The sequence below is a fragment of the Ceratotherium simum genome, chromosome 4 (genome assembly GCF_057802395.1).
Source record: "Ceratotherium simum simum isolate JZ-2026a chromosome 4, ASM5780239v1, whole genome shotgun sequence".
Lineage (NCBI taxonomy): Eukaryota > Metazoa > Chordata > Mammalia > Perissodactyla > Rhinocerotidae > Ceratotherium > Ceratotherium simum.
Genome location: NC_141903.1, coordinates 73,603,541 through 73,629,079, shown reverse-complemented (window position 1 = coordinate 73,629,079; position 25,539 = coordinate 73,603,541). Strand labels below are relative to the sequence as shown.

Here is a 25,539-nt window from a genome sequence, read left to right as displayed (position 1 = left end):
ATATGTCTAATTATTATTTTAATCATTGAGGCCCTACAGTATTTTTAATATCTGGTACAGCTAGTCCCTTCCATTGCTTTCTTTTTTTCCTTTTCTTTGTGATAGTTGTTTGTTTTTGCATATGATTTTAAAATCAGCCTGTCTAGTGCTAGCAAATAAATCAACAGATAAATTCTGTTTTAATTTTTATTGAAATCATGTTAAGTTTATATGTTAACTTTGGAATTGACATAGTTATAATGCGAGTGGTTATCCAGGAATATAGCGTGCCTCCTATTTGTTCAAGTTTGCTTTTATATCATTCAGGAGTGGTTTCAAATTTTCCTCATGTAGGCATCATCTTAAATGTACTTTGAGATTTTATCTTTTTTCTTTTTAGTTTATTATAATAGGGTTTCATTATCTCTTCTGGCTACTTGTATGTTGTGAAGGCTACAAGATGAAGTATATTAATTTTATACTCCACCAACAGTGAATTCTCCTTTTGATTATAGTAATTTTTCACTTGGGAATTTTTTGGTTTTTCTCGGCACACAATCACATGATTTTTAAGTAGTAATAACTTTACCTCATTATTTTCCATTTTCATACACATAATTTCTCTTCCTTTTCTAATTGCTTTAAATAACTCCAGTACAATACTAAATAGTAGTGTGGGGATAGTGGGCATCCTGCTGTTGTTCCTGATTTGAACAGAAATGCCCTCAGTGTTTCCCTTATGATGGAGAGGAAGTAAGTTTTTTCAATAAACATGTTTAATACACAACTATTCCTATTTTATTGAGGTTTTTTTTTCGTAATCAAGAATGATTATGGGCCGGCCCTGTGGCTTGGTGGTTAAGTGCGCGCGCTGCGATGCTGGTGGCCCGGGTTCGGATCCCGGGTGCGCATCGAGGCACCACTTCTCCGTTCATCCTGAGGCCGAGTCCCACATACAGCAACTAGAAGGATGTGCAGCTACGACACACAACTATCCAATGGGGCTTTGGGGGTAAAAAATAAAAATAAATAAAATCTTAAAAAAAAAAAAAGAATGATTATGAATTTTATCAAATACCTTTGCAATATTTCTCCCAAGCTACACTAGGATAATTATTTGTATTAATACATTTCCTGTTATTAAACCATCCTTGCTTTTTGAAAAAATAAATTGCACTTGATTATGATGTATTTTTTTATTGTGCTGCTGGATACTGTTTGCTGATATTTTATTTAAGAATTTTGCATCAATGCTTATAAACAAGATTAATCTTTTTGTGTGCAATCTTTCTCAGATTTTGGAATCAATATTGTACTAACTTCATAAAAATCATTTGGAAGTTTCTCTTCTTTTTCCATTCTCTGAAACAGTTTAAACAACATTACAGTTATCTATTCTTTAAGGATTTGGGAGTTTTGCCTCTGAAACTATCTGGGCCTAATGATTTGGTGAGAAAGGGCATCCTTTTATATGTTTGCTCAATTTTTTCTATGGAAATTGGTCTGACTAAACATTCCATCTTTTCAAGAGGCAGCTTTAGTAAATTACTTTTTCTTGAAAAAAGAAATCTATTGCATCCAGATTTTGAAATTTATTTGCATATAATTGTACAAACTACTTTTAGGATTATTTTAATTTCCTCCACTTTTATTTTTTTTCCCCTTGCCATTTTATCCTTTTGTTTATTTCTGCTTTTCTTTTTCTCCTTGATTAGTTAGGTTAGTTGTGCCTTAACAATTATACTGGTTGTTCTCCAATGATCCTGTCTTTTCATGTGTTTTTTAATTCTGCTTCCATTCTATTTTCCAAGTCACAAACTTAAGCCTTTGTCTTTATTTTTTTCCTTTCCTGCGGTTTGTTTTGCTGATCATTTTCTAACTTTTTGAAATATATATATATGTATTCTTTCTCTTTTTACTGATATAAGTATTTACGACTGTGAATTTTCCCTGACCATTCATTTATCTCTTTATTCCTATATCCCCTAGGGTTTGATAAGTAGTGATCTCATTATTGTTTCCTAGAAGTTCTGCAACTGCATATTGTATTTTTCTTTTGATTGAACAGTGAAGAGGTGTTGTTGTTGGGTTTTTACCCCGAGTTAAGGACTTTTTGTTTTGTTATCCTGGTATTCATTTTTATTTTTATCTCATTGTAATTAAAATTTGTTGTGTATAACAGTTTTTGTTTTGGAATATTTTGAGGGGGTTTTTTGGTGGCTGGAGAGTAAAATTGTGTACACGTTCAAAGAGAATGTGCATTCTGTATTTTTAGGGTGCAAAGTTCAGTTGATCTATAAAAAATAGTTTACTGGTTGGGTCTTATGTATTTTTTTTTAAATAAACCTACATCCATTTATTCCTCACATATTTGTTTTTTTTTTAACTTTTATTTTTTTGTGAGGAAGATCAGCCCTGAGATAACATGCGTGCTAATCCTCCTCTTTTTGCTGAGGAAGACCGGCTCTGAGCTAACATCTATTGCCAATCCTCCTCCTTTTTTCTTCCCCAAAGACCCAGTAGACAGTTGTATGTCATAGTTGCACATCCTTCTAGTTGCTGTATGTGGGACACGGCCTCAGAGTGGCCGGAGAAGCAGTGCATCGGTGCGCGCCTGGGATCCGAACCCGGGCTGCCAGTAGCAGAGCATGTGCACTTAACCGCTAAGCCACGGGGCCGGCCCTTATGTATTCTTATTTTTTGATCTACTTCTTCTGTCTTGAATTGAGAGAGGTGAATTAAAGCCTCCTATAAGTATTGGGCTTCCATTTTGTCTATAATTTCAGCTTTGTGGATGTTTTTGCTATGTTATTTGGATCATAGATATTTATAACACTCTCTTTTCTTATTCCTAATTTTAATATTTATGTTTTCTCTCTTTTTTTTATGTTTAGAGTAAGACAAACTTCATCTATTACTTTTTCAAAGAAATAGCCCTTGGATTTACATGTCAATCCTATAATTTTTTCCTGTTTCTTATTAATTTTTTTTAACATTTATATATTAGCTTTCTATTGTTGCCATAACAAATTACCACATCAGTGGTTTATAACAGCTCAAATGTATTATCTCATAGTTTCTGTGGGTCAAAAGTCTGGGTGGGCTAGACTGGATTCTCTGCTTAGAGTCTCATAAGGCAGAAATCAAGGTATCAGCAGGGCTGTGTTCCTTCAGGCAGGCTCTAGGGATGAATCCTCTTCTGGGCTCATTCAAGTTTTTTGGCCAAATTCAGTTTCTTGTGGTAGTAGGACTGAGGTCCTTGCTGGCTGTCAGTTGGGGACTGATCTTCCTCCAGTTGCCTGCCTGCCTTCTCATGTTTTCCATTGACTCTCTCCAGCAATGGTAGGTCAAGTCTATCTCTATCATGCTTCATATCTCTCTGACTTCATCTTCTGCTGCCTCTCTTGGACTTCAGCTGCAGAAAGTTCTCTGCTTTTAGGGGCTCACGTGATTAGATTGGGACCACTTGGATAAGACAGGATAATCTCCCTATTTCAAGGTCTGTAGCCTTAATATAGCTGCAAATCCCTTTGGGTATCTAACATAACATTTTCATAGGTTCCAGGGTTAGGGCACAGACACCTTTGTGGAGCCCTTCTGCCTACCACAGTTTGTCAGTTTCTTCATCCTGCTTTCCTTTGGTTAGGATCTTCATTCTCTCTCTCTTTTTTTTTTTTTTTGTGAGGAAGATCAGCTCTGAGCTAACATCCATGCCAATCCTCCTCTTTTTTTTTGCTGGGGAAGACTGACCCTGGGCTAACATCTGTGCCCATCTTCCTCTACTTTATATGGGATGCCGCCACAGCATGGCCTGACAAGCGGTGCGTCGGTGTGCACCAGGGATCCGAACCCGGGCTGCCAGCAGCGGAGTGTGCACACTTAACTGCTACGCCACAGGGCCAGCCCTTCATTCTCTTTTTAACTTTGTGAAATGAATGGTTAGTTTACATAGCTTCATTCTGTCTTGTATAATTATGGAAACATTTAATGCCACAACTTTACCTCTGATTATAGATATGGCTATGTCCTTTTGATATGTAACATTCTCATTATCCTTTCTAAGTAAATTGTTATTGTAGAGTTGATTTATTCTTTGACACTTGTGTTAGTCCTTTAAGAAGCAAATGCCATAAAGGAACTAGATGTGCAAGAGATTTATTGAGGGAAAAAACTGTGGAGGAAAATGGGGAGGAAGCTGGAGGAGATGGAGAGAGCCATCAAACTGCAATACAGGTCTGATTTCTGTGAAAAAGACGGGGAAGGAAGGTGTTAGACTCCCATTCTAAGTTTCATCAACTTCCTTGAGCCAAAATCACTCATCAAAGGACTACTACTCAGACATCGGCTAGGAGCAGCCAGCCGCTGGGAAGCATGGCCTTGACACATGGTGATGGGTTTTAAGCTCAGCAATGAAGGCCCTTGGCCAATTATGCTCCTCGTAGTAGGAGATCTGAGAGGAACATTTTCTTGTGAAATGCTGGAATTAAACAATAGAATTAAAAGAGTGGGGTTTTTTTTACCTAAATGGTTAGATTTTTGTTTCTTTATACTTTTCTTATTAATTTCTAGTTTTAGTGCAGTGTAGTTAGAATTATGGTATGCTTTTCCTGCTTTTTGGAATAATTTGAGAGTTTCTTTGTAGTCACATGTGTGATTAGTTGTTGCAAATGCTCAGTGAGGACTGGGAAAAATGAGTGCTGTTTTCAAGTTAGATTATTTGGTGTGTTAAATCTATTAAATAAACTATATTTTTCATATCTTCCTATATCCTTATTTTTATTTTACTTATTTGACCAGTAAAGAGTCAAGAGAAGTCATTTAAAATCACTAATATATCATCTCTGTTAGTTTATCCTTGTAATTTTATAGTTGTTGCTTTTTACTTCAATATATAAGGTAAATAAAGGTTCAAAACTCTAGTATTTTTCACTGTGAATGCTAGTCTTTATCTAAAAAAATGACCATCTTTGTCCCATTTAGCATATTTGCCTTGAGTAACATTTTATCTAGCAATATTGCTTTACTTGTTTTCTTTTCCTTTGCTTTTCCAGGTGTACATTTGCCCATTATTTTGTTGTTAACAATTCCACATTTAAGTGTACCTCTTAAACATAGCCTGTTTTAAGTTTATTGCCTATAAATAATCATTCATGTGGTATTGGTTGCCCACTCAACATTTATCTCTTCAGACCCTTCCATTATTCACCTTCATCTTTTCTAAGAGGACTCAGACTTTAAGTGCCCACTCTCCTCCGTATAACCATCTGTTTCAGGAGTTGAGTTCTGTTTGTCCAAAGCCAATCATGTAGTTTCACTCCCCTTGGCAGTGATTGGTTTAGGCCTTTTTATGTGCTGCAATTCTGTGTCTATTTTCCAATCCAGTCCTTTTACCTAAAGGAACTTCCTCAATGCTTCTGGCAATGTGGAAGGAACTCTTATTCTAACTTCTAGAGCTGGAAGAACTTCTAGAACTTCTTCCTATCTTAAATGCCCCAAGTCATTTCACTTGGAATTCATTTGTACTCATGTCAGAATCCTACCTGGAAATTCCTGAGACCTAACCTTAGGCCACTCGTGTGTGTTTTCCTCAGAGCCTAATTGTGCATTTAAACATTTATTCAGTAAGTATTTGAGCATTTACCATTGGTCACCGAATGTGCACTGAGGATATGGAGGTGATAGAGGATATAGTGGCCTACATTGTAACTGGGGAGACAGAAAGTAAAGAAATAATCAAATTGACAAATTGATAAGCTAGTATCAATAGTATGTTTTTATTATGTCATTAGGTAGTCTATTATGAAAAAGAATATCATAGCAGAAATATCATAGCAGAACAGAACACTTCCTTATTATTCTTTCTCTGAAGATAGTTCTATAACTGTTGAATCATTCCTTTGAAAAAAAATCATTTTCAAATGCAAATGTGCTTTGGGCTCAAGTGTGTTTCCTGGTCCCTTTAGGAATAAAGTATAATTAATGTAAGTGCTGGTGGTGGTGTTCACACACACAAAAAAGCTCCTTTTTATACTTTCATTAGGTAATGCAGCTCTTAGGAAAGATAGAGACTTCCAGTTCTGAGCAAACTTCAAATTTAAAGATGGTCCAGGGGGATTATCACCATGAAATGAACCTTTTGGAGTTCAAGTAAGTGAATGGAAGATTTTGGATTCTGTTAAATGCATTCTAAAGGTTTTTGCCTAATGAAAGCATTGGCATTAAATAAAAACCTATCCCAGGAATTTGAACCTGGCCAAGAAATAAAGCAACAAACTAATGGAGAGAATATTCTACACTAAAGTAACTTATACAATATTCATAATAAAAGAAATATGATATTAATTTTGTCATTCTCTTTGCATAATATCTCAACTGAATTGATACTCATCCTGACTTTTCCTATAGAGTCATTCTAACTTTTCATCAATTGTATATTAAAATGCCTCAATGTAACTCCCTATTGAATTTACATCAATTCCACAAGATTATCAAACAATTTTTTAAACAACTTGATTTACAAGTTTTTCTTTTAAGATTTCTTCTAAGATCCTCTACTTGCTCCTTTACATCATTCCTTTTTTAAGACTGGTCTCTATCCCATCTTACACTGAGTTGTCCCTTAGGCAATGGAGAAAGCAGTAAAGGAGACAAGACTGCACAAACATTCAAATTACTGGCCTCCTTATCCTCAAATCTTCCTTTCTTGTTTAAATGACCACCATTTCCTAGGGTCGTGGTGCAGGCAAAGGAAAAATCTTGGATGGTATTACCTACTGCCCCTTCTACCCTTGTTCTTTTTCCTCTTTCCCACGTCACTTGGGTTTAATGCTTGGTCAAATCCAGTATTCCAAATATACTCTGCTTTATCCATTTTTTCCCCATCTCTACCACATTTCATTTAATCTAAGTGCCTTTGACTATAAGATGTACCATTATATTTTTGTACCTCTAAGACATGACGATAACAATTAAGCCATAGCACACTATCATTTTAAGACACCTCCTGAATTCAGAGATGTTAAATTGGGAAATATGTGTGTCTTAGAAATTACTGAAAAACAGTAGTCATCCATAAAACTCAGAGAAGTTAATATCTTGAGTAAACAGAAAATACCCACTTTCTTCATACTTTAAAACAGTGTATGTAGGTTCTTAAATCCTAGCACAATAAGGATGCTCATTAATTATCTGTGTGTGCTTGATCTAATCACTTTAGCTTAGAATTAAGATAAAGAAAGGTGTCCAAAGGAGAAGCTGAAAAGTACACTGTTTCTAGAAGTACCACCTAAGAATTGATTTTATTGGGGGAGAAATGGGACTCATAATCTAACATGGAAGATTGGTTTAAAGGGATAAAGTATATCAACAAACAGAAAAGACGGGAAAAGGAAATATTTGCGATCTAGGGCCAACTGCTTTATTGATGATGATGCGTACTTTTTCCCCCTTCAGTCCTCTAGGAAATTGGCTTGTAGACAAATCATCTAAATAATGAAATCTGCATCTGGACACTTTTGTAATAGTATAAACTTGAATCTTTTTCTCACTTGAAATAATGAAGTCTTAAAATTTCATTAGTATTACAGCAGGTAACATTGAATTTATAAGCCATATTTTTCCCCAGGCAAATACTTATGCGCTCTAACAATTGATTTAATTACACAATTGACTCTTTTTTAATTAAATATTCTTCATTGATTTTTTTTAATTAAAAAGTAATATGCATTCATTGTAACAAACAAAATAAAACAAAGATGAAAAAGAGGTCACCATCTCAGCTTCCTAATATAACTAGTGCTAACACCAGGGATGTATCCCTCCACACATTCCCCCTTGTTAATATAAATATATAACAGAAAAAGGACATTGCATGTATATTTGTATGTATGTATATATATAAAATACTTTATATGTATAGAGAGAACATGGGTTTTTTAAATTAATCCTATACACACTACTCAATAATTTGCTTTTCTCTGGTACATCTTAGATATCTCTCTAGATCAGTGAATATTATAACATTATTTTTCATAGCTGCATAATATTTTAATTTACAGATATGTCATAATTAATTCAACCACTTATCTTATTGATGAACAGATTCTGTCAAGTTTACAGCTACCACAAACCAACGGAAAAATTATTGTGTGTATATCCTTAAATATTCTTAAATATAGGTGCTTTTATTTCTACAGGCAAGATTCTAGATCAAAGAGTTTATTTATTTATTAATTTTTATAAATTTCTTTCTAAAAATGTTTTAGTAATTTACACTCTCACCAGTAATGTATGAGAAGACCTGTATCTACATTCTTATCAACACTGGATGTTGTTTCTTTTTAATATTTGCCAATTAAAGGATGAAAAAAATAGCATCTTTGTTTTCATTTGCATTCCCTTCACCATTTGAATTTCCTTTTCTGTGAATTGCCCATTCTTATCATTTGTCAAATTTTGTATTGTGATTTTCATCATTTTCTTATCAGTTTGCAGGATTCCTTCACATTAGGGATATTAACTCTTTAAGTGAGATATGTATCGCAAATGTATTTTCCTCAAAGAGAAAGTGAGTCAGGTAGGGCCTCTTTTTTTTTTTTGAATCAGAGCACTTCTCAAAACAAAGTGGATAAGATATAGAATTTTGCTCTTCTTTTTTTTAAGAAACAACTGTCTCTGAACAAAGGTATTAAAAGCATTTTAATAACATTAAATGGTAAGTTTAGTTGAACACTTTTCCCATTTAGAAACTTTAACAAATTCAAGTTTAATGTTCCACTAAACTTATTTCATATTGAACTTAAAAGCTACAATATTGTCTGGGGGTTTTCTAGTGAATTCCTGGGACTTTGGCACTGATCACTAGTTCCGACAAAGGAGACACACAGGCTCTGTCATCTGAACCGCTGCATTGAGCTTCCTCTTTCCAGAGGGTTCTTAGTCAGATGTTCAGCTAAGCAATGTCCTAAGCCAACAACTTAGTGCTTATAGAGCAAGAGTCTTGGCCATTATAAAGCACAGCTATCTTTCAGCAAGGGTTTGGCAAGGGCAGCATCTACCAGTCACTCCCTAAATAGCTCTTGCTGCCAACAATGTTTAGTTGATAGTGATTTATAAGAAAAGAAGTATTTGGTCAATGAAGCAAATGTATACACTCAAATCTTACCATACAACTTTGAAAATGCTACTTCAGTAGAAAGTTACAAACTATCCATGGCAAGGACATATCTCATTCATCTTTGTATTCTCAGCACCCAGCACATTCAGACACAAATAGAAGCCAATGAATGAATGAATGGATTTTTTGAGCACCAGTAATATGTAAGTTGTGCTTTGCAATATCCAAAGACATAATCATAGCTACATACAGTTGGAGAGAAAAGAAATAAGTGAAAAACTAAACACAGATAGAGTAAAAGTTAAAACAATGTTAAATGAAGTATATAAGTACACAGAAATAATAAGAATAGTAATTGTCATTTATAAATGCCCACCAATCACTAAGTGATGAAGACGTTCAAGTGCACTCAGCTCTGCAGGGTGGGTATTATCCCCATTTTAAAGATGAGGAAATTTATAATCATGGAGATTAAATAATTTGTCCAAAGTCACACAGCTAGTAAGTGACTACTCCAATTCTCAGGTTATTTTTGCCAATACATAATGCCTGCATCTCACAATTACACCTGTTAGTAAACTAGTTGTGCTACAGAAATTTGGGGTAGAGAAAGATCATATCTGCTTGAAACTATGAAGGTTTGAGGCTATGAAGATACTGGGATTTAACCTCAAGTACAATTTGAATGACCAATAAACAAAAGTCTTCCTATCAGAGGGGAATTGGAATTGCTTTTTAATTAGTGTCACTAATTAGAAACCACAGAACATTAAGAAGAAATTATTTTAAGATATATAGGTGCAAACTTAGTACAAAAACTGTCTCTTGGAATTAATTTTTTGCTTCTGGCATGAAACTTAAAATCTTAGATTTACTCTCCAAAAATTGACTTGGTTAAAGCCACTATCTGAATTCTCGAGAGCCTGTTAATAGTGACAGTCTCCAAGAATTCGAACTTTCCATGTCTTCTAGTTCATTCAATGGATTGTTGAATGCAAGATATTGGGTTTGAGACATAAGTGAACTAGTAAAAAATGGCCCAGGATGGAACTATGTCCTCATCCATGTATGTCAACCATAACAGGGGTGGTCACTAGGATGTTTGTGCCAAGCCCTACACTCTGCCCTCACTGTTCACTCTCGCTACAGCTCTCTGCCTGGGCTCTGCTGAGTCTATAGATCCCTGTTAAATTTTCTTTTATCCTTTTGTAACTTTCTCCCTTATAATTGCCCTTGGTGTGTGTTTTAACCTGATTTCAGCAGTATAAAAATTTTAAAAAACCAATGTCTCTCATTATCCTAGTGAGGTCTCTGGCCATAATTTAAAAGTCTGACTTTTTCTGTTTTAAGAAAAAGCTAGCTAGCTAGCTAGCTCCCTCCATACCTACCTACCTACCTATATCTATCTACATCCGATACAAATACTCCCATAACCATTGGAATAGATGATTTTGGAACTAAAATGTGAATGTCATCCAAGATAAGTTCATCCTGTTGAGATTTTAACTGTAAGTTCTATAATTAACAGAAAAGTAATTCTTACATGGAAAATCATGTCCATTATATTAGGAAAAAGTCTAAGGAATGAAAAAGACATAGAAACCTTTATTTCGGTTTATCCTTTTTATATTTCAAGGAGAATACTTTTTAAAAAATGCTTTCATATTTTAACAAACTACCAACAGAGTCTGACTTCTGATTATTACCAGGAAAGTGAGTCTCCAATTGCAGGCAAAACCTTGTAATAAAAGGATCATAAGAAATAATTCATTCTTTATGGCTTTATTTTAATTTCAGAATTTCAATTACTGACATGCCCTTCCAATGATATTACTTGGGCACATTTAACGGTCTTTGGTTTTCAGAGGGATGTTAATATTGTATCAGTGATGAGAGTAAATGCTCTCATTTATTTGCACAATAAAGGTGAGCATGAAGGGCTGGATTCTCAATTGTAAAGTTACAATTGATTATCTGGGAATTTACTGTCCCCTTTAACCATTACTGTTAATTACTATTTCCACCAGAGACAGGGAAGGGAAGATGAAAATTGAAGATAAGTCTCTAAAGAACTTGACAGTCTATGATTTGTTATTTGTAACAGTCCTAATTAAAGTGTTGAATGAGAAAGAATGAATCATTTATTCATTTACTCAACAACTATTTAGTGGGCACCTTCTATATTCCATGCATTGTTTACAGCCATGAACAAAGCAAAATCCTTGCTTTCATAGAGCTTAGGTTCTAGTGAAGTAGACAGCACACCAACTAGTCTATATTACATGGTGATGAGCATTTTGGAGAAAAAGCAAGTAGAGTAAGGGAATAGAGGGGGTCAGGTGGGGAGGGGGATCTTTTTTTTTTTTTTTCCTTAGCACAGTAAAAAAAAACTAGTGCTTGAATATAAATCCGAATGAAATGAGGGCAGGAGCCATTGTATCCTCTAAGGAAGAGCGTTCCAGACATAGGAAACAGTTGGCTAAAATGAGGTTGTCCATGTATCCGTTGGAAGCTTATTTGTCTGAGATCCAACAGCTGTTAGCCGGTAGCACAGGTGTTTGGAAATCATGATTAGACTGAGAACAGGAAGAGTGACCAACTTCATCTTCTTCACTGTTGAGGAACTCACCTGAATCAAGGTATGCTTTCTGTGTGAAAAATCTCTCTCTATCCAAAGAAATGTGATAATTCAGAGAGATGAAGACCAGAATTTACCTATTATACTACAGCTAATATAACTATTGGAAAATTAACTTTTCCCGTTCCTTGATTTCATCATCTAAATTTGGGTTTCTTAACCTCAGCGCTATTGGCATTTTGGCTGGATAATTCTTTGTTGTGGAGCTGTCCTGTGCATTGAGGTATGTTTAGCAGCATCCCTGGCCTCCATCCACTATATGTCAGCAGCACCTCCCAGTTGTGACAACAAAAAATATCTCCATACATCACTAAATACTCCTTGGTCTAAATAAAAATGAAAATGGCTTCACATAACTTGTCTTTTCCACTTATTAGTCCAAATACTTTTTCAGGAAAGCTAGAGAGGCATATACATGCAGTATATATCCAGCATGTCTTAAGCAATTTCTGATGATAAATATCCCACAAACTAAATTATCTGCATATAATTTTTCCTGAAAACACTAAAGCAACTATTGTTTCAAGCCACCCACATGGTGTAAGTTCGTCTGAATATTCTCAATAAAAAACAACATGTATTGTTCCTGCCAATCTAATATTTTGCCTATTCTAAAAGAGAATTTGAAATTGACATCTTACCATGAGCAGGTCATATGCAGAAAACATATACAGAAACCCCTCGCCGGTCCCCAACCCTCATCCCACCTCTTCTCAGGCCCGTATGTCTCAGTCACTCCAGATGTGGATTCTCCTTTCTGCTCAAACCCTCAGCCACTCCACAGTGACTTTTCAAGTTAATGACATATGATTTCAACCCTTTTAATCTCTGTAAAAACATCTACTTACATTTTTAAGAATCCTCCATTCTCTGTTATTTAACACTCCTGGGGTGCATTGTCTTGATGCCAGCAGTCCTTTCCGGCTCCTTGGCCTATTATTGCTGTTTTTGCCCCACAGGAGTAACTCCTGTGCCTCATAGTGGCCCTTGTAGAGCAAGGGTTCCTCAAACTACCCCCCTTAGCCAAATCTGCCTACAGCTAAGAATGGTGTTCACACTTTCTAATAAATTTTTTAAATAAAAAATTATATTTCGTGACATGTGAATATTATATGAAATTTCAGTGGCTATAAAGTTAGATTAGACCACAACCATGCTCATCTGTTTATTGTTTGTTTATAAATCAGCCATGTTTATTTGTGTCATCTGTGGCTGCTTTCCCACTGTGATGGCAGCACTGAGCTCTTGCAGAGCTGAATGGTTACAACAGAGACTGTATGGCCCACAAAGCCTAAAATATTTACTATCTGACGCTTTACGGGAAAGTTTGCCAACCCCTACTATAGAATAATACTCCCACCCCAAGTGACTTATCTTATCAAACTATTTCTTCCCCACACACACAATGCACGCTGGGCCCTGAGAGGAAGTCGGCATGGATGACACATGCATTTCTGTGTGGCTGTGCCCCTGTCACTGTGTATATGTATTTTAGGGTATGTGGAGAGGTGTTGTCAGCAGCTGGGCTGAACACAAGCTCAGGGCAGGGACTCAGAGTGTGCTCCCTCACCCCTACTTCCCACATCAACCCGTAAGTACTTGATAGACACATTGAGCCTCATCCTCTGAAAAAACAGCAGACTTTTCAATACTAAATTTTGGTTTTATGTTTAAATTTACGTGTTAAAATAGAACAAACTATTTTTTCCCTTAGATTTAATTCACTTTCAAATAATCTGTGTGAGGAAGTTGAGAACAATAAAAAATGGACAGAAAACCAGTTCATCAAATATGAAAAAGACCTCCTCAGCCATATCAATCAGTGCCTGAAGCTCCTACAGGAGAAACTGGTAAGGAGTTCTGTTATTCACGAAGTTAACAGCTGCATGGTCATTGTCTGGATGTTAGCAATGAGTAAAGGTCTAGAAAGACACACTTCAACATTCACAGTAACCTTCACTGTGTCGGTAACTTACTTTTTTTAGCACCAGAATAGGAATCCAGATGCCTGTCTTCTGGTCCTGTTTGCTACTCCCCAACTCTGTGGACCCACATTTCTCAAAGTGTGCTCTATCTGTACCAGAATAACTTAGCGAGTTTTAACAAATACAGACTCCTGGTCCCAACCTGGAGCTGAGGCATCAGACCTTCCAGGGCCTCCCCTGGGAATCTGTGCTCCTAGGCAAACTCCCTGAATGATGCTTAGACACAATAAAGCTGGAAAACTTCTGCCTTAGACAAGTCATTTACCTCTCTGGAGATCCGTTGGTAGATCAAAGGTTTGGAAAACTCCTTTTCCAGATCAGACCTTGCAGAGAAAACCCCAGCTTTGGGGTGAGGCTACCAGGATATACAAGAAATGTATCACAGGGCTCCCCCTTCGCCCACACTAGCCAGCACAGTGGGCCATGCTGCTGAGCCCCAACGGGAAAGCAGCACAGGGCCATCAGTGTCATCAGTGGTTGCCAGCCTTGCAAGTGATTCAAATAAGATGTTTCTAGAATGTCAGTAGAGGGGCTTTAGGCAGCCCAGTAGGTAGCACCGCTGACAACCACCCCCCCAACCCGAGTTTGTAAACAACTGATAGAGACAGGAGTCCAAGAGATGGAGATAAACATTACAGCTTTGTCACTGATAAGGCTATTGAAGTATGTGCAGTCAGATCTGCAGCCCACTGGGCCTGGGCTTCTCCCAGATTCAGGCAGACTCCTCCACCAGTTCTAGGCAGCATTAGGTGACCACAGGGTCACCTGCAGGCAGAAGCCTCCCACCACAAGGAAGAGAGAGACTGGAATCCATCATTCCTGAGGCAGGTAGGGCTAAAGAGAGGAGAAACAACTCAGTCTCTCTCGTTCCTTCTCCTAAATTCCCTGTAGGGGAGAGAGGAGGAGCATAGAAGCTAACTAGCCTCAGGATCCTCTGCAGTCCCCACCCTGCTGCACATTAGAATCACCTGGAGAGCTTTTAAACTACAATTTCTGAGCAGAATAGACCAATTAAATCAGAATTTGGCGGATGGTGTGATGGTCCAGGTGATTCTAACAGACAGCAGAGGTGGAGAATCACTGTTCTAGATGAAGTCAGTCCACATGGAGATAGGAAGCGCCAGGGAATAAGGACATCGAACACTTCGGAGTATGTTCAAGGAGCTGCAGTCAGGCAGGATCTAAAACGCCTTCCTTGGCTACACTTCTTTAAACACTGGACTGAAACTCCAAATCCTCAGGGCATTTCAGCAACACTGCAGCCCTTCTTTTCCTTTTCTCTCATAACATGTAGAATTCCAGAAACTACAAACAAATGAGGCCAAACAAAGGGATGAACTCTTACACTTGTGAACACAGTTTTAGATACAAGGGAACCTGGTTTGACTTTTCATGTTGAACATGAAAAAGTGAATTTGTTAAAAAGCATTCTCTAAGCTGAAACACAAATCCATATAGGTTTTCTTTTCTGCAGTTTTATCACATGATATCTTTTCTAGGAAAAGTCTGAAAATAAAATGGAAGAAAAATTACTGCAACTTTCAAGCAAATTAGAGAATTTCATTAACACACAGAAACAGGAAGCAGAACTAAACAAAGTAAAGGATATAGAAAATAAACTGTCCAAAAAGATGAACCAACTGGAAAAGCACATCTGGAGTGAATTAGAGAAAATGCAGAATGAATATCAATCAGGTGAGCAGATACCTTTGATTAAGAACATCAGTCCTTTCCTAGCCTATCCCTCAGTTTTCCACTTTGAGCTAATGGCCAGGATCACCCTTGTCATTAGTGACATCCTTTTGTATTTAATCTGACCTTCCTAAGTATCCCATAGAATGTCAGCATACCACTGGAAGGTGGGAAATTACTTTCTTCATTCACACTTACACAAGCTTGTCATTGCTGTGAGATTTTTTACTCTCTAAGATGACAGAATCATAGAATTGTTAGACTTGGAAAGTCCTTGGAGATCAGCAAACTTGACCTGTGGTTGTATCATGAAATTAGGAGCCTAAATCAAATGCCCCTCATTGAACTGCAGGTAATGAGCCTGGACAGATGTCAGACTGGAGACTCGACCTTTAGAAGTGAGAAAGAGAGATGAATTAACAGAGTCCAGTATAATGACTGCTTTTCTTCTTAAGGAGGCTAACGGTAGCAGTGTCAAGCTGAGCTAACATCAAAGAGGATTAATTTGAAAGGCTCATCTAATTTGTCAAAGGGAAGGACATGGGATAGGTGCTGTGGAGCAGCCATCTGCCTCGAGTCACAATTCTGAGGGAATTACCAGGAATCAGAAGGTTCCTTTATTAGAGAAAGCCCCAACTAATTTTCTGTTCTCTAAATCTCAGAAAAATTCATAAATTCTATCAAATTTTAGTCCTTATTGTAGAGATCCTTGGAGGTGTCTTGGGAAGATATCATAGTCTCATTTTGTTCCTGGCATACAAGTTAAATTTGCTGCCTGGAAATCTGGCCCACACCACCTCTACCCCCAAACTCCCACCGCCAAATCAAAATAACGAATTATCTGCCCGGGAATCATGACCCAAACTTAACTGGCCCTTCTTTTAGGGCCCTGCTCTCTACTTAACTACCAGAGGTTTAATTTTATTCATTCCATTAGTATGACCCCAGGATGAGCTGAAGAGGAGTTTGCAATCTGCATGTTTCTGCATTTTACTAACTGGGAGTTCTAGCAAAGGGGAATTCCAAATTACTGGTTTGCTCCTTTATGCCTTTAATAAAAATGTATTGAAAAGTGACTATATGAAAGGCCTCAGTGAATAAGATATGGGCTGTACCTCAGAAGCTTGAGGTCCGGGAGGTCTGTGGTCATGAGTGGCTAGACTTGCATAAGAGAGAGACATACAAAGTGCTCGGGGGTGGAGGGCGGGGAGCAGCCAGTGGCCACTCCCTAGGTCCCTCAAACAGGTTACTTTCAGAGAAGTTTTAAAATCTCATCTTTTAAAGGTAGTCTTTACCTTCAATTTGGTAACAAGAATAAAAAAAGAGATCATCTAAATCTCTCCCCAAAGTACACAGAAAGAAGAAAATATTTTAAATTTCTCTCTTGAAATATAGAATTATTTCATTATGCAATATATCTGGGGAGAGGGGAAGGAGAGGAATTGAATTAAATTTTCACATTGAAGCCAGATACAAGTTGAAACACTGTTGCTAATGCATCTTCATGACACACAAGAAATGGATTATTGTACATTTTCAGACTGGTCTTAATAGAATTTAATGTGCTTTGTATTAAACGATGATCAATTATGACAGAATTGCTGATTAGCAACTTTTGTAAAAGAAAAAAAAGTTCCAACACATTGTTTAATTTAAGTATACCTATTCTCATATGCTCTTCCAGGATTTAAATCAATTCATGACTCTCTCAGCTCCCTCCAACAAATACAGAAAACAAAGATGGATATAGAGAAATATAAAGTACAGAAAGACCTAAAGAAATTACGGCGTAAGATAGTGGAACTCCAGGAAGTATAAAACTTTCCAGTCATCTTCTTTTTCACCAGGCAATGGAGCAGTTTGTTGGTAAAATCTGGGGAAAAGAAAGTTAATATCACTGTGATGTTTATTGCCTCTAATATCTCTGTATTTCTTACTACCTTTTTAAGGAGATGAAGGTACCAGAAAATCCAATAAAGCAAAGAAGCTGCATGATGTCTTCGTTAATTTATTAATGAAAAAAATAAGGAATTTTTTTACATACATGCCTTTTTATATTTTTATTTGCCTACAAATAAAAAAGAGCAAACTACATAGTGTACAGAAATGAGTGAAGGAGGCCTGGCGTAACACACTAAAGAATGGCGGGAACTGTGGCAAACGGCAGACCACTTACCCCATCTAAAGAGAAGAGCCCCTATGCACTTCCAGTTCATATTAACACGCATATAAACCATTATTGCCAAAATTTTCATTTTTCAAGAGAAACCAGAAATCTGGTTTTATATGAAACCATTAATTAACGTTAGCAACTGGTTCAAAATAGTTCTTAAACTCTGAGTAAATGTCTGTGGAGCAGATACAGCCGGTGGGCTGTCAAATTACAACTTCTGATCCGGAGGTTTTCGTTGTCTAACAATGCCAATACTTATAGCAAGACTAACTAATGTGTATTTAAAATATTGATCCATTGTGCTCAATATGTATCAGAATTATGAGTAACAGTTAACCATGCAAAATAAGAGAATACAACAGTGTCCATGAAAAACATCAAACATAATTTGATCTAGGTGCTAAATTCAGAAGCACTTCAAAAACACAAATTAGTTTCCTATAAAGTTAACTTTTCTAGATCTAAATGTTAAACCAGGCAGAGCCTGGTATTGGGCAGTAAAATCATGAAAAATGAAAACAAACTATTCATGTTATGCACCATATGCCAGAACAAAGACTAATTTTTAATCACAGAGCTTTTCGTAAACCTGGCAAGGGGGACCTTCGCTTCCGATTTGGGCTCCTTCCTTGGTTTAGGGAAGAAGAGTGACAACTTCTCTGCTAATAAAGGACAAACTTACCTTCCAAACAAATTTTTGACCAATGCCCACCAGTCTAATTTTTTAGCTCTGTGAAACATTTCCATTTATTTTTATTAATTTACATACAGCGTCACTGACTATATCCCAAGGGATTTTCATAGCAAAACTTAAGAGTTTAAAATGCAATAGCAAGTGTCCTTTGCAATCAAGTGTCATGGTAGGACAAAGGGCTAATAGCTCAAGTAATTCCAAATAACTCTTACAAGCCAGTAAGAAAATAGTAATAAATCAATGGTTTTTTTAAGAAAAATTGTCGAAGAATATGAACAGGCAAATCACAGAAGTATACAGCAATAAATGAAGATATGAAAAGACATTCAACCTATTAAAGAAATAAAAATTAAAGGGACCTTTAGCTACCATTTTCAGATTGAAAAAATTAAAGTGATTGATACTATTAGGTTGACAGTGGTGTAGAGAAATGTGGACTCGCATACATTATTGGTAAGTCTATAAATTGGCACAAGGATTTAGAGAGCAATTTGGAAACATCTATTAACATTTTTAAATGTGGATATTCTTTGACCCTGGAATTCTACTGCTAGAAATTTACACCACTGGGGGAAAAAACCTTCCAAGGTGTGCAAAGATATACGAACAAGGATTCTCATTACAGCACCATTTGTTATAGTAAAACAACTGAAAACAACCCTAATATAAGGAATTGATTGACTAAATTAATGATATCACCAGATAAAAAGTGCTCTCCAGCCCTTAAAAGAACACAGAAAGATATCCAAGATACACTGTTAGGTGTAAAAGGTAAGTTGCAAAGCAATATGGATATGATCCCACTTGTGTCAAAAAATATTTTAAAATAAGTTAAACCGAATATGCATACTACAGCATGCAAAAAACATGTAAGAATTTACAACAAACAGCAGTGATTGGATTATGAAGAATTTTGTTTTCTACATTAAACATTTATTAATACTTTTACATTATTACAATATGATATTTTGGTTTTCAGTAAAAATATATTATATAAAACAACCACAACAAATACACTACTAGGCTGAAAGAGTAACTCTTCGTAATGAATCAAATAAGTGGTTGTAGGAAGGGTTAAATTAGGAATTCACACGGACCAAGGGCCACATCAACCCACTCATACCTGGTTTTACTCTAGAGACATAGCTACAAAAGCAGAGAGGATATTACAGCAAGTGGAAAAAAAGATGTCGATGCATATTTTTCCTTGTAAACAAAAATGCTCTCAACTAAATTGCAGTTCAAATAATAGCGCAGGATCAAGCCAAAAGCTTTCTCTTTTGGTGTTGACAGGGTAGTGCTATGTAGAACTGAATGCAACACAAGGGGGTAGGGGATCAAAGGATCTTCTGCCAGGTTCTCTTGCTTGGGATCCCAAGTTGGAGTGTTCACAGGTTTGCACAGAGTCTAGTTGGCCTGAGAACTATGCCTAGAGAGAAGGTGGATCCACATGTTGTGGGGCCTAAAGCTCATAGCTTTGACTTGTCCTGTCCTGATGAGAGGGCACAGTAGTCTGTAGGAATACTCCTGGAAGCCATTGCTACCTCAGGACAGCAGCAACTTAACTCCATACAGAAGTGACTGTGAACAACGTAAATATACCCCTCTAACCCAAATGCATACCCAACTCAACTTCTCTTTAGCTGGATCCAAAGATGCCCACAGCCACTCCAGGGGCACCTGACATCAACGAAAGAGGGAGTGGAAAGACAGAGTAGTCTTAATCAATGGTCTTATTGTCTTATTAAAAGGTCTTACTTCTGCAAATTTTACAACAACCTTGTAAACACATTGCTAGGGCTCATGTAAGTGAGGGGCCCTTGAGCTCAAGAGCCATCATTTCACAGTAAATTCACCTCTGCTTGGGGAACCAGTGGAGGGCTGGGCCTCCTTCGCTTTGCATTTATTTTGCAATGGATCCAAAAAGATGACAAAGATGAACAATCCCCATAGAGAAGCTCAAAATACATGGCACTTTATCCTTTACCAAACAACAGTACTTAATCCTTTGGGAAATGTCAGACTTCTCTCTCCACAAATACAGGAGAATGTTTGAGCATCAAAGACTCTGTGATCCACCTGTAGACTGGAGGCAGATGTTAAAATACCTCAGAGACTCCACTTAGGCACAACCCCATCTAAACAGGCTTGGATAGTCCAAGGGTCCTGCTGACACCCAGCGTTTCCCGCCATTTCCTTCCTCTTATCAAAACTTGCTCTTGAAGGACAAATCCCTCACCTCATGTTTCACAGGGAACTGCCTTCTCAGCCCCATGGTGAGGTGGATATGCTCTCCACCTGATAGCCAGGAGAGTAATAAGGCCCAAAGTAAAAGAAAAATAGCATCCCCAGAGTGCTCTGGACACAAGCAGCTTTCCCCTCTTCTACAGAAACTTACCAAACGCCTGTTCACTCCTATTAGTGTTACCCATAATAGCAGCAAGTAGCATCCAAGACACCAAGAAGGAAAAATTTGCTGTACAGTATATACACACACATATATATACTGGTGTTTTTACCTTATGAAGGGGGTCTCCACACATTTGGGAGATATTACTTTTTATATATTTGCAGCCTCCATTCATTCATGTGCTGGGCACTGAAGATACAACATTGAACAAACTAAATATGGACCCTGCCCTTAGGGAACTTACAGTCTAGTGGAAAAGACCAACAATAAAACTTGCAAATACTTGGGCAAGTAAAGTGTGATGGGAGCACCTGGAAGATGCAGTTAGCACAAACATGGGGAATCAGGCAGCAGGGTCTTTGAGAGCAAGGGATATCTAGATTGAGACCTCTAAGGTATAAGTAGACATTAGCCAAGGGAAGGGGCTTGATTGGCAGAGGAGGGGGCTCAGGCAGATGGCACAGCCCAAGCAAAGGCCTGGAGGCCAAAAGAATGGGACACATGCCAGGAACACATGTAAGAAGTTCAACAGGTCAGAACCTAAAGTGCTTGTGGTGGGAGGTCAGGGAGGGGGCTTGAGGGAGATGAGTAGAAAAGAGAAGAGAGAAAGTTAGGCAAAGTGGGTGTCTGATCACAAAGAGCCTTGTAACTCACATTGAGGAACACAGATTTTATCTTCAGGGCCCAGAGTAGCCTATGAAGGATTTAAATAGGAGAGAAATGTTATCAGATTTGCATTTTAAGGAGATCCCTCTGGCTGTAGGGTGGAGAACAGATTACAGACACAGTGGGAGAAACAAATTTGGGTGGGAAAGGAGGGAGATGATGCAGGAGAGAGAGGATAATGAGCTCAGTTTTAAACTAATTGATTTTGGAGATACCTATGGGATGTCCAAGTGGATATGTCCAGTGGTTGGTGAAAGATAAGGAAGGACCTGAGGCATGAAAGAGATCTGAACTGAGGATTTAGCATAGAAATGGTTATTGGAGTTACGGGTGAGGAAAGAATAGATTGCCTGGGGCTGGGAGGGGTGGGAGTGGGGGACATGAAGACTACAGTGAGAAACAGAGACCTGGGAAGAACCCCAAGGATACCTAACACTGAAGGAGCAGGTAGAAGAGGAACCTTGAAGTCCCTAGGAGAGTATATGGAGACAGCAGTGCAGGAGAGAGAGGACAATCATTTGAGGGTTTGCCTTCCCTGGGAATGCCTGCTAGCAGATGGTGTCAACAATCAACTTGGAGTTCTACCAGTAGTGCTTTAAGACCGAGATTAGGTCTCACCCATTGAGGAGGCCCCTCTCCTACAGCGTAAACTCAGAAGTTGGGTGTATTGCACAATTCGGTAGAGAACAGTTATAAATGCTTCCTGACTGCCTTTCCATGCTATAAAATAAATGTGCTGCATCTCCTCAGACGCAGAGAGGGTGGTGAGCTCTCCCAGAGAAAGGAAGGATTGTTGCCAGGAAAAATATTAGGCTGTTTTGGCCGCTACCCAGCTTGGCATTTCCCTCTCCAGGAGATTAGAGTCACACATATTTTGTGGTAAAGGTTTGTTGTCTCAGATCTTTCCTTTAATACACAGTCATAAAATTTTCTAACTACATAGACTAAATTTTCATAACCCCCCGTTCCTTGATAGAGTTCTGCTACTTCATTTGCAGAAGATATTTACACATGTGATAAATGTTGTAAGTGAAAAATGATTGATGTGCTCAGCAGTATGTCATAAACCAGGGCCTCGTTTTACAGTCCCCAAATGCACAAACTGAGAAAACAGAAAAATAATCCAAACTTCTATGCTGAGAAGTTTTGAGGGGGCTTGAGGTCTGACAGACCAGAGTTTAAAACCAGAGCCGCCAGTCACTATCTGTGTGACTTTGGATATATTTTTTACCTTTGGAGTCTTAGTTTCCTCATCTTAAAATGGAGATAACAATACCTACCTTGTAGGTTATTGGAAGACATTTATTGAGCTATTATCAGGTACCAGAGACTGCTCTAAATACTCTACCTGGATTAACTCATTTAATCCTCCAAACAGATGCCTATTACTGAGGCACAGAGGGATTAGGTAATTTATGTAAGGTTACATGGCTAGTATGAGGCAGAGTCAGGATTTGAACTCATCAGTCCAGAGAATTCCCTCTTAAACATTCTGCTATATTGTTTCTCTAAATATATGTAGACCATCTAATGCAGTGTCTGATACATCATAGGTATTGTACTTGATAAATGGTACTGATTAATAACAATAAACAGAGCTTTTGATCTTTATGGAAAAGACAAATTCCATGGTACTCTTTTTATCCAACTCTGATTTAGATCAGTAACTAAAAATACTTGAGTTCAAAAAGGTCCTTGTACTACATACATTGGCTTGCAATAATTCTAGCAATGTACTAAAGCAGAAAGGAGTACAAAATATAGATTTCTCCTGGAACAAAATTATAATGAGGAAGTATTCCCTACCATAAAAGCACTTCTCCCTATTGTCTCTGGGGAGGGAGGCTAACAGCTAAAGAAACATTATGGACATTGACTGGAGGTGGGCAAGGTGCTGATGCCAATGTCCAGTAAAGCATATTTCCTCCATAAGTCCTGGCCAGGAAAGCAAACCCAACAGCTATTACTGCCAGATAAAAGTCATTAGTATCCAACTACCAGATGCTTCTCCTAAAAAGTAAGGCACTGCATTCACAAGGGAAACATTCAGGGATGAACTTCCAGTGGGTGGGACCTACATGGAGGCCTGGGAGTGCTTCTGGATAAACCCACTCCTGCAACCCAAAACAACGCCTGAACCAAGGAATCTACCTAGTCCTTATCCCTAAATTCCATTGTTTAGCATTTAAAGGCTTTCGTGTATTCACAACAGCAACATAAAATCCTCATGGCCCACCTCCTCTGCAGAGATTAGTTGATAACTAAGGAAAGCAAAGTCTTTTAAAACCAAGAAAGCGCTAGGTACCTACTACATGGGAGGGTCAAAAGAAAGTTGATGGAAGAGAGGTGAGAAAAGCCAAAGAGGAAACCAAGGGCCTGCACTTGTGATGTTATCACGGATTAACTGAAACAGCTCACTGTGGGCCTCAGTTTCTATCAAGTTCAAAATCTAACAAGGGTGGAGTATTCCTTATCATTGCACAGGTTTAAATTTGCAAATAAAGCTGGGAAAAAAATAATAAATTTGAAATGTTAGTCCTTCGGAGGAGGTTCCCTTCCTCCTAAGGTTCTTCCTAGAATTCAGATAGTGGCACCAGGCAGACAGCAGCATCAGAATATACCTTGGTAGGATAATGTGAGTCAGTCCCAAGGACACACACCCTCAATTCATTTACGTTTCTTTGAGGTGACAGCAATTATTAACAAAATTTGAGAATAGTATTGGAAATGATCTTGGGGGCCAGATTCTGTTTGCCTAATATAGACAATTTTAGAAGAGTGAATCTCTCTGAGCTTCTTTTGTGTGTGTCTATAAAATGAGGATAGTATCTACTGTAAAAAATGATGTGAGAATTACATGAGGTAATAGTGTATAGAGCTTGGCACATAGTAGGCATTCAATCTATCCCTGCCTCTAAGTCTTTGGTTGCTAAGTCCCTGCTGGGTAACAACCACTACCTTATAAGCACAAAATCTCTTCTGCTGAAGCAAATGGTACAGTACCAAGATCCTCTGCAATGCTACATCTTGCTTGGGCTTTCTTAGAAGCTACTTAATGAGCACAAATCTGTGCCTATGTATTTCCCAACGTTCACAAGTATTCACCACGGCCTATCATAAATCTGGGTCTAGTGAGTTAATAAATAAACAAATAATTCTGAACCTAGTTCTTAGTCCAAAAAACCATCCAACAATATACATAGCACTTGTTCTGAGGCACTACAGGGCTAGCCTCAAGCAATTCTGAAATATATTTATTTCCATCTCATTGAAGCTGCTTATGACAATATAAATTTGCCTTCTCAGCAGTGATTTTTCTCTCTAACCTCCTTCTTTCCACACAAAGAAACTTCTGTTCCATCTGGCTTTTCTCGCATGCCCAGAGACACTTGTGTCTCAAACATAAGAGAAAGTACCACTGCCAGGAATGCACACAGGAAAGAAAACACATAATTCAGTATGCAAAGATAGAACCTGCAGTTGTCTTTTCTCCACACCACCAGACTTCTTTCCAGGCTAATTTTCAAACTTCCGAAGCCAGCAAAAAGTCTTTACATAAAGACTATTTGTACACTATTTTCTCTTTCTTGATCCATTTAATTGAACAGATTAAGATTAGAACTTTTAAGCCAGAATATAGTGGTTTTCCAAAAAAGCTCCTGATTGCCTGATACTAAACTATGCAGCACTTCTTCTCCATAGAGATTAAGCGTTGACCATATTTTATATGATCAAAGGGGAGGAAATGGCATTAAAAAGACAGGGTCTTAGAAACTCAAGTTTTTTAAGCCACCTGGAGGTCAGGTAATCCAACAACATGCACATTTTATTTAACGTTGAGTGGCCTTTCTGAATGAAGTATAACCTATTTGGCACATAGCAGGCACATGTAATTACACTCAACCATTCGTAGATGCTGGCTTCCATTAAAACATTCTTGAAGTGTATGTCTATTTTCCTTCTCAGGATCTAGTCCTAGAGCTGATTACCTAACCTTTCTGCAGCAGAGATCTCTTTGGAAAGGGGTTCTACCCTAAGAAGGTTTGTAAGCACAGGGGCCCCCTGTTCAGTGGAAACTGGAGTTGCTGCTTCCCACGTGCTGCACCAAGCAGTTTCAGTATTTTGTCTCAGCTCACTTTGGACTTGGAAAACTTTGGTGACCTTAGAACAACAGAATGCTGCTGTTA

General features: G+C 37.7%; 1 protein-coding gene across 1 annotated transcript in view; it reads left to right on the top strand.

The window, feature by feature from the left end:
• Positions 1 to 17,397, top strand: part of FAM81B (family with sequence similarity 81 member B) — a 48,746-nt gene extending 31,349 nt beyond the window's left edge. Inside the window, exons 5-8 of the mRNA XM_087430317.1 lie at positions 6,020 to 6,126; positions 13,447 to 13,582; positions 15,217 to 15,412; positions 17,094 to 17,397. Of these exons, the coding sequence (XP_087286443.1) occupies positions 6,020 to 6,126; positions 13,447 to 13,582; positions 15,217 to 15,412; positions 17,094 to 17,227 (573 nt within the window). The 3' untranslated portion in view covers positions 17,228 to 17,397. The remainder of the gene's footprint in view (positions 1 to 6,019; positions 6,127 to 13,446; positions 13,583 to 15,216; positions 15,413 to 17,093) is intronic.
• Positions 17,398 to 25,539: the final 8,142 nt, after the last annotated feature.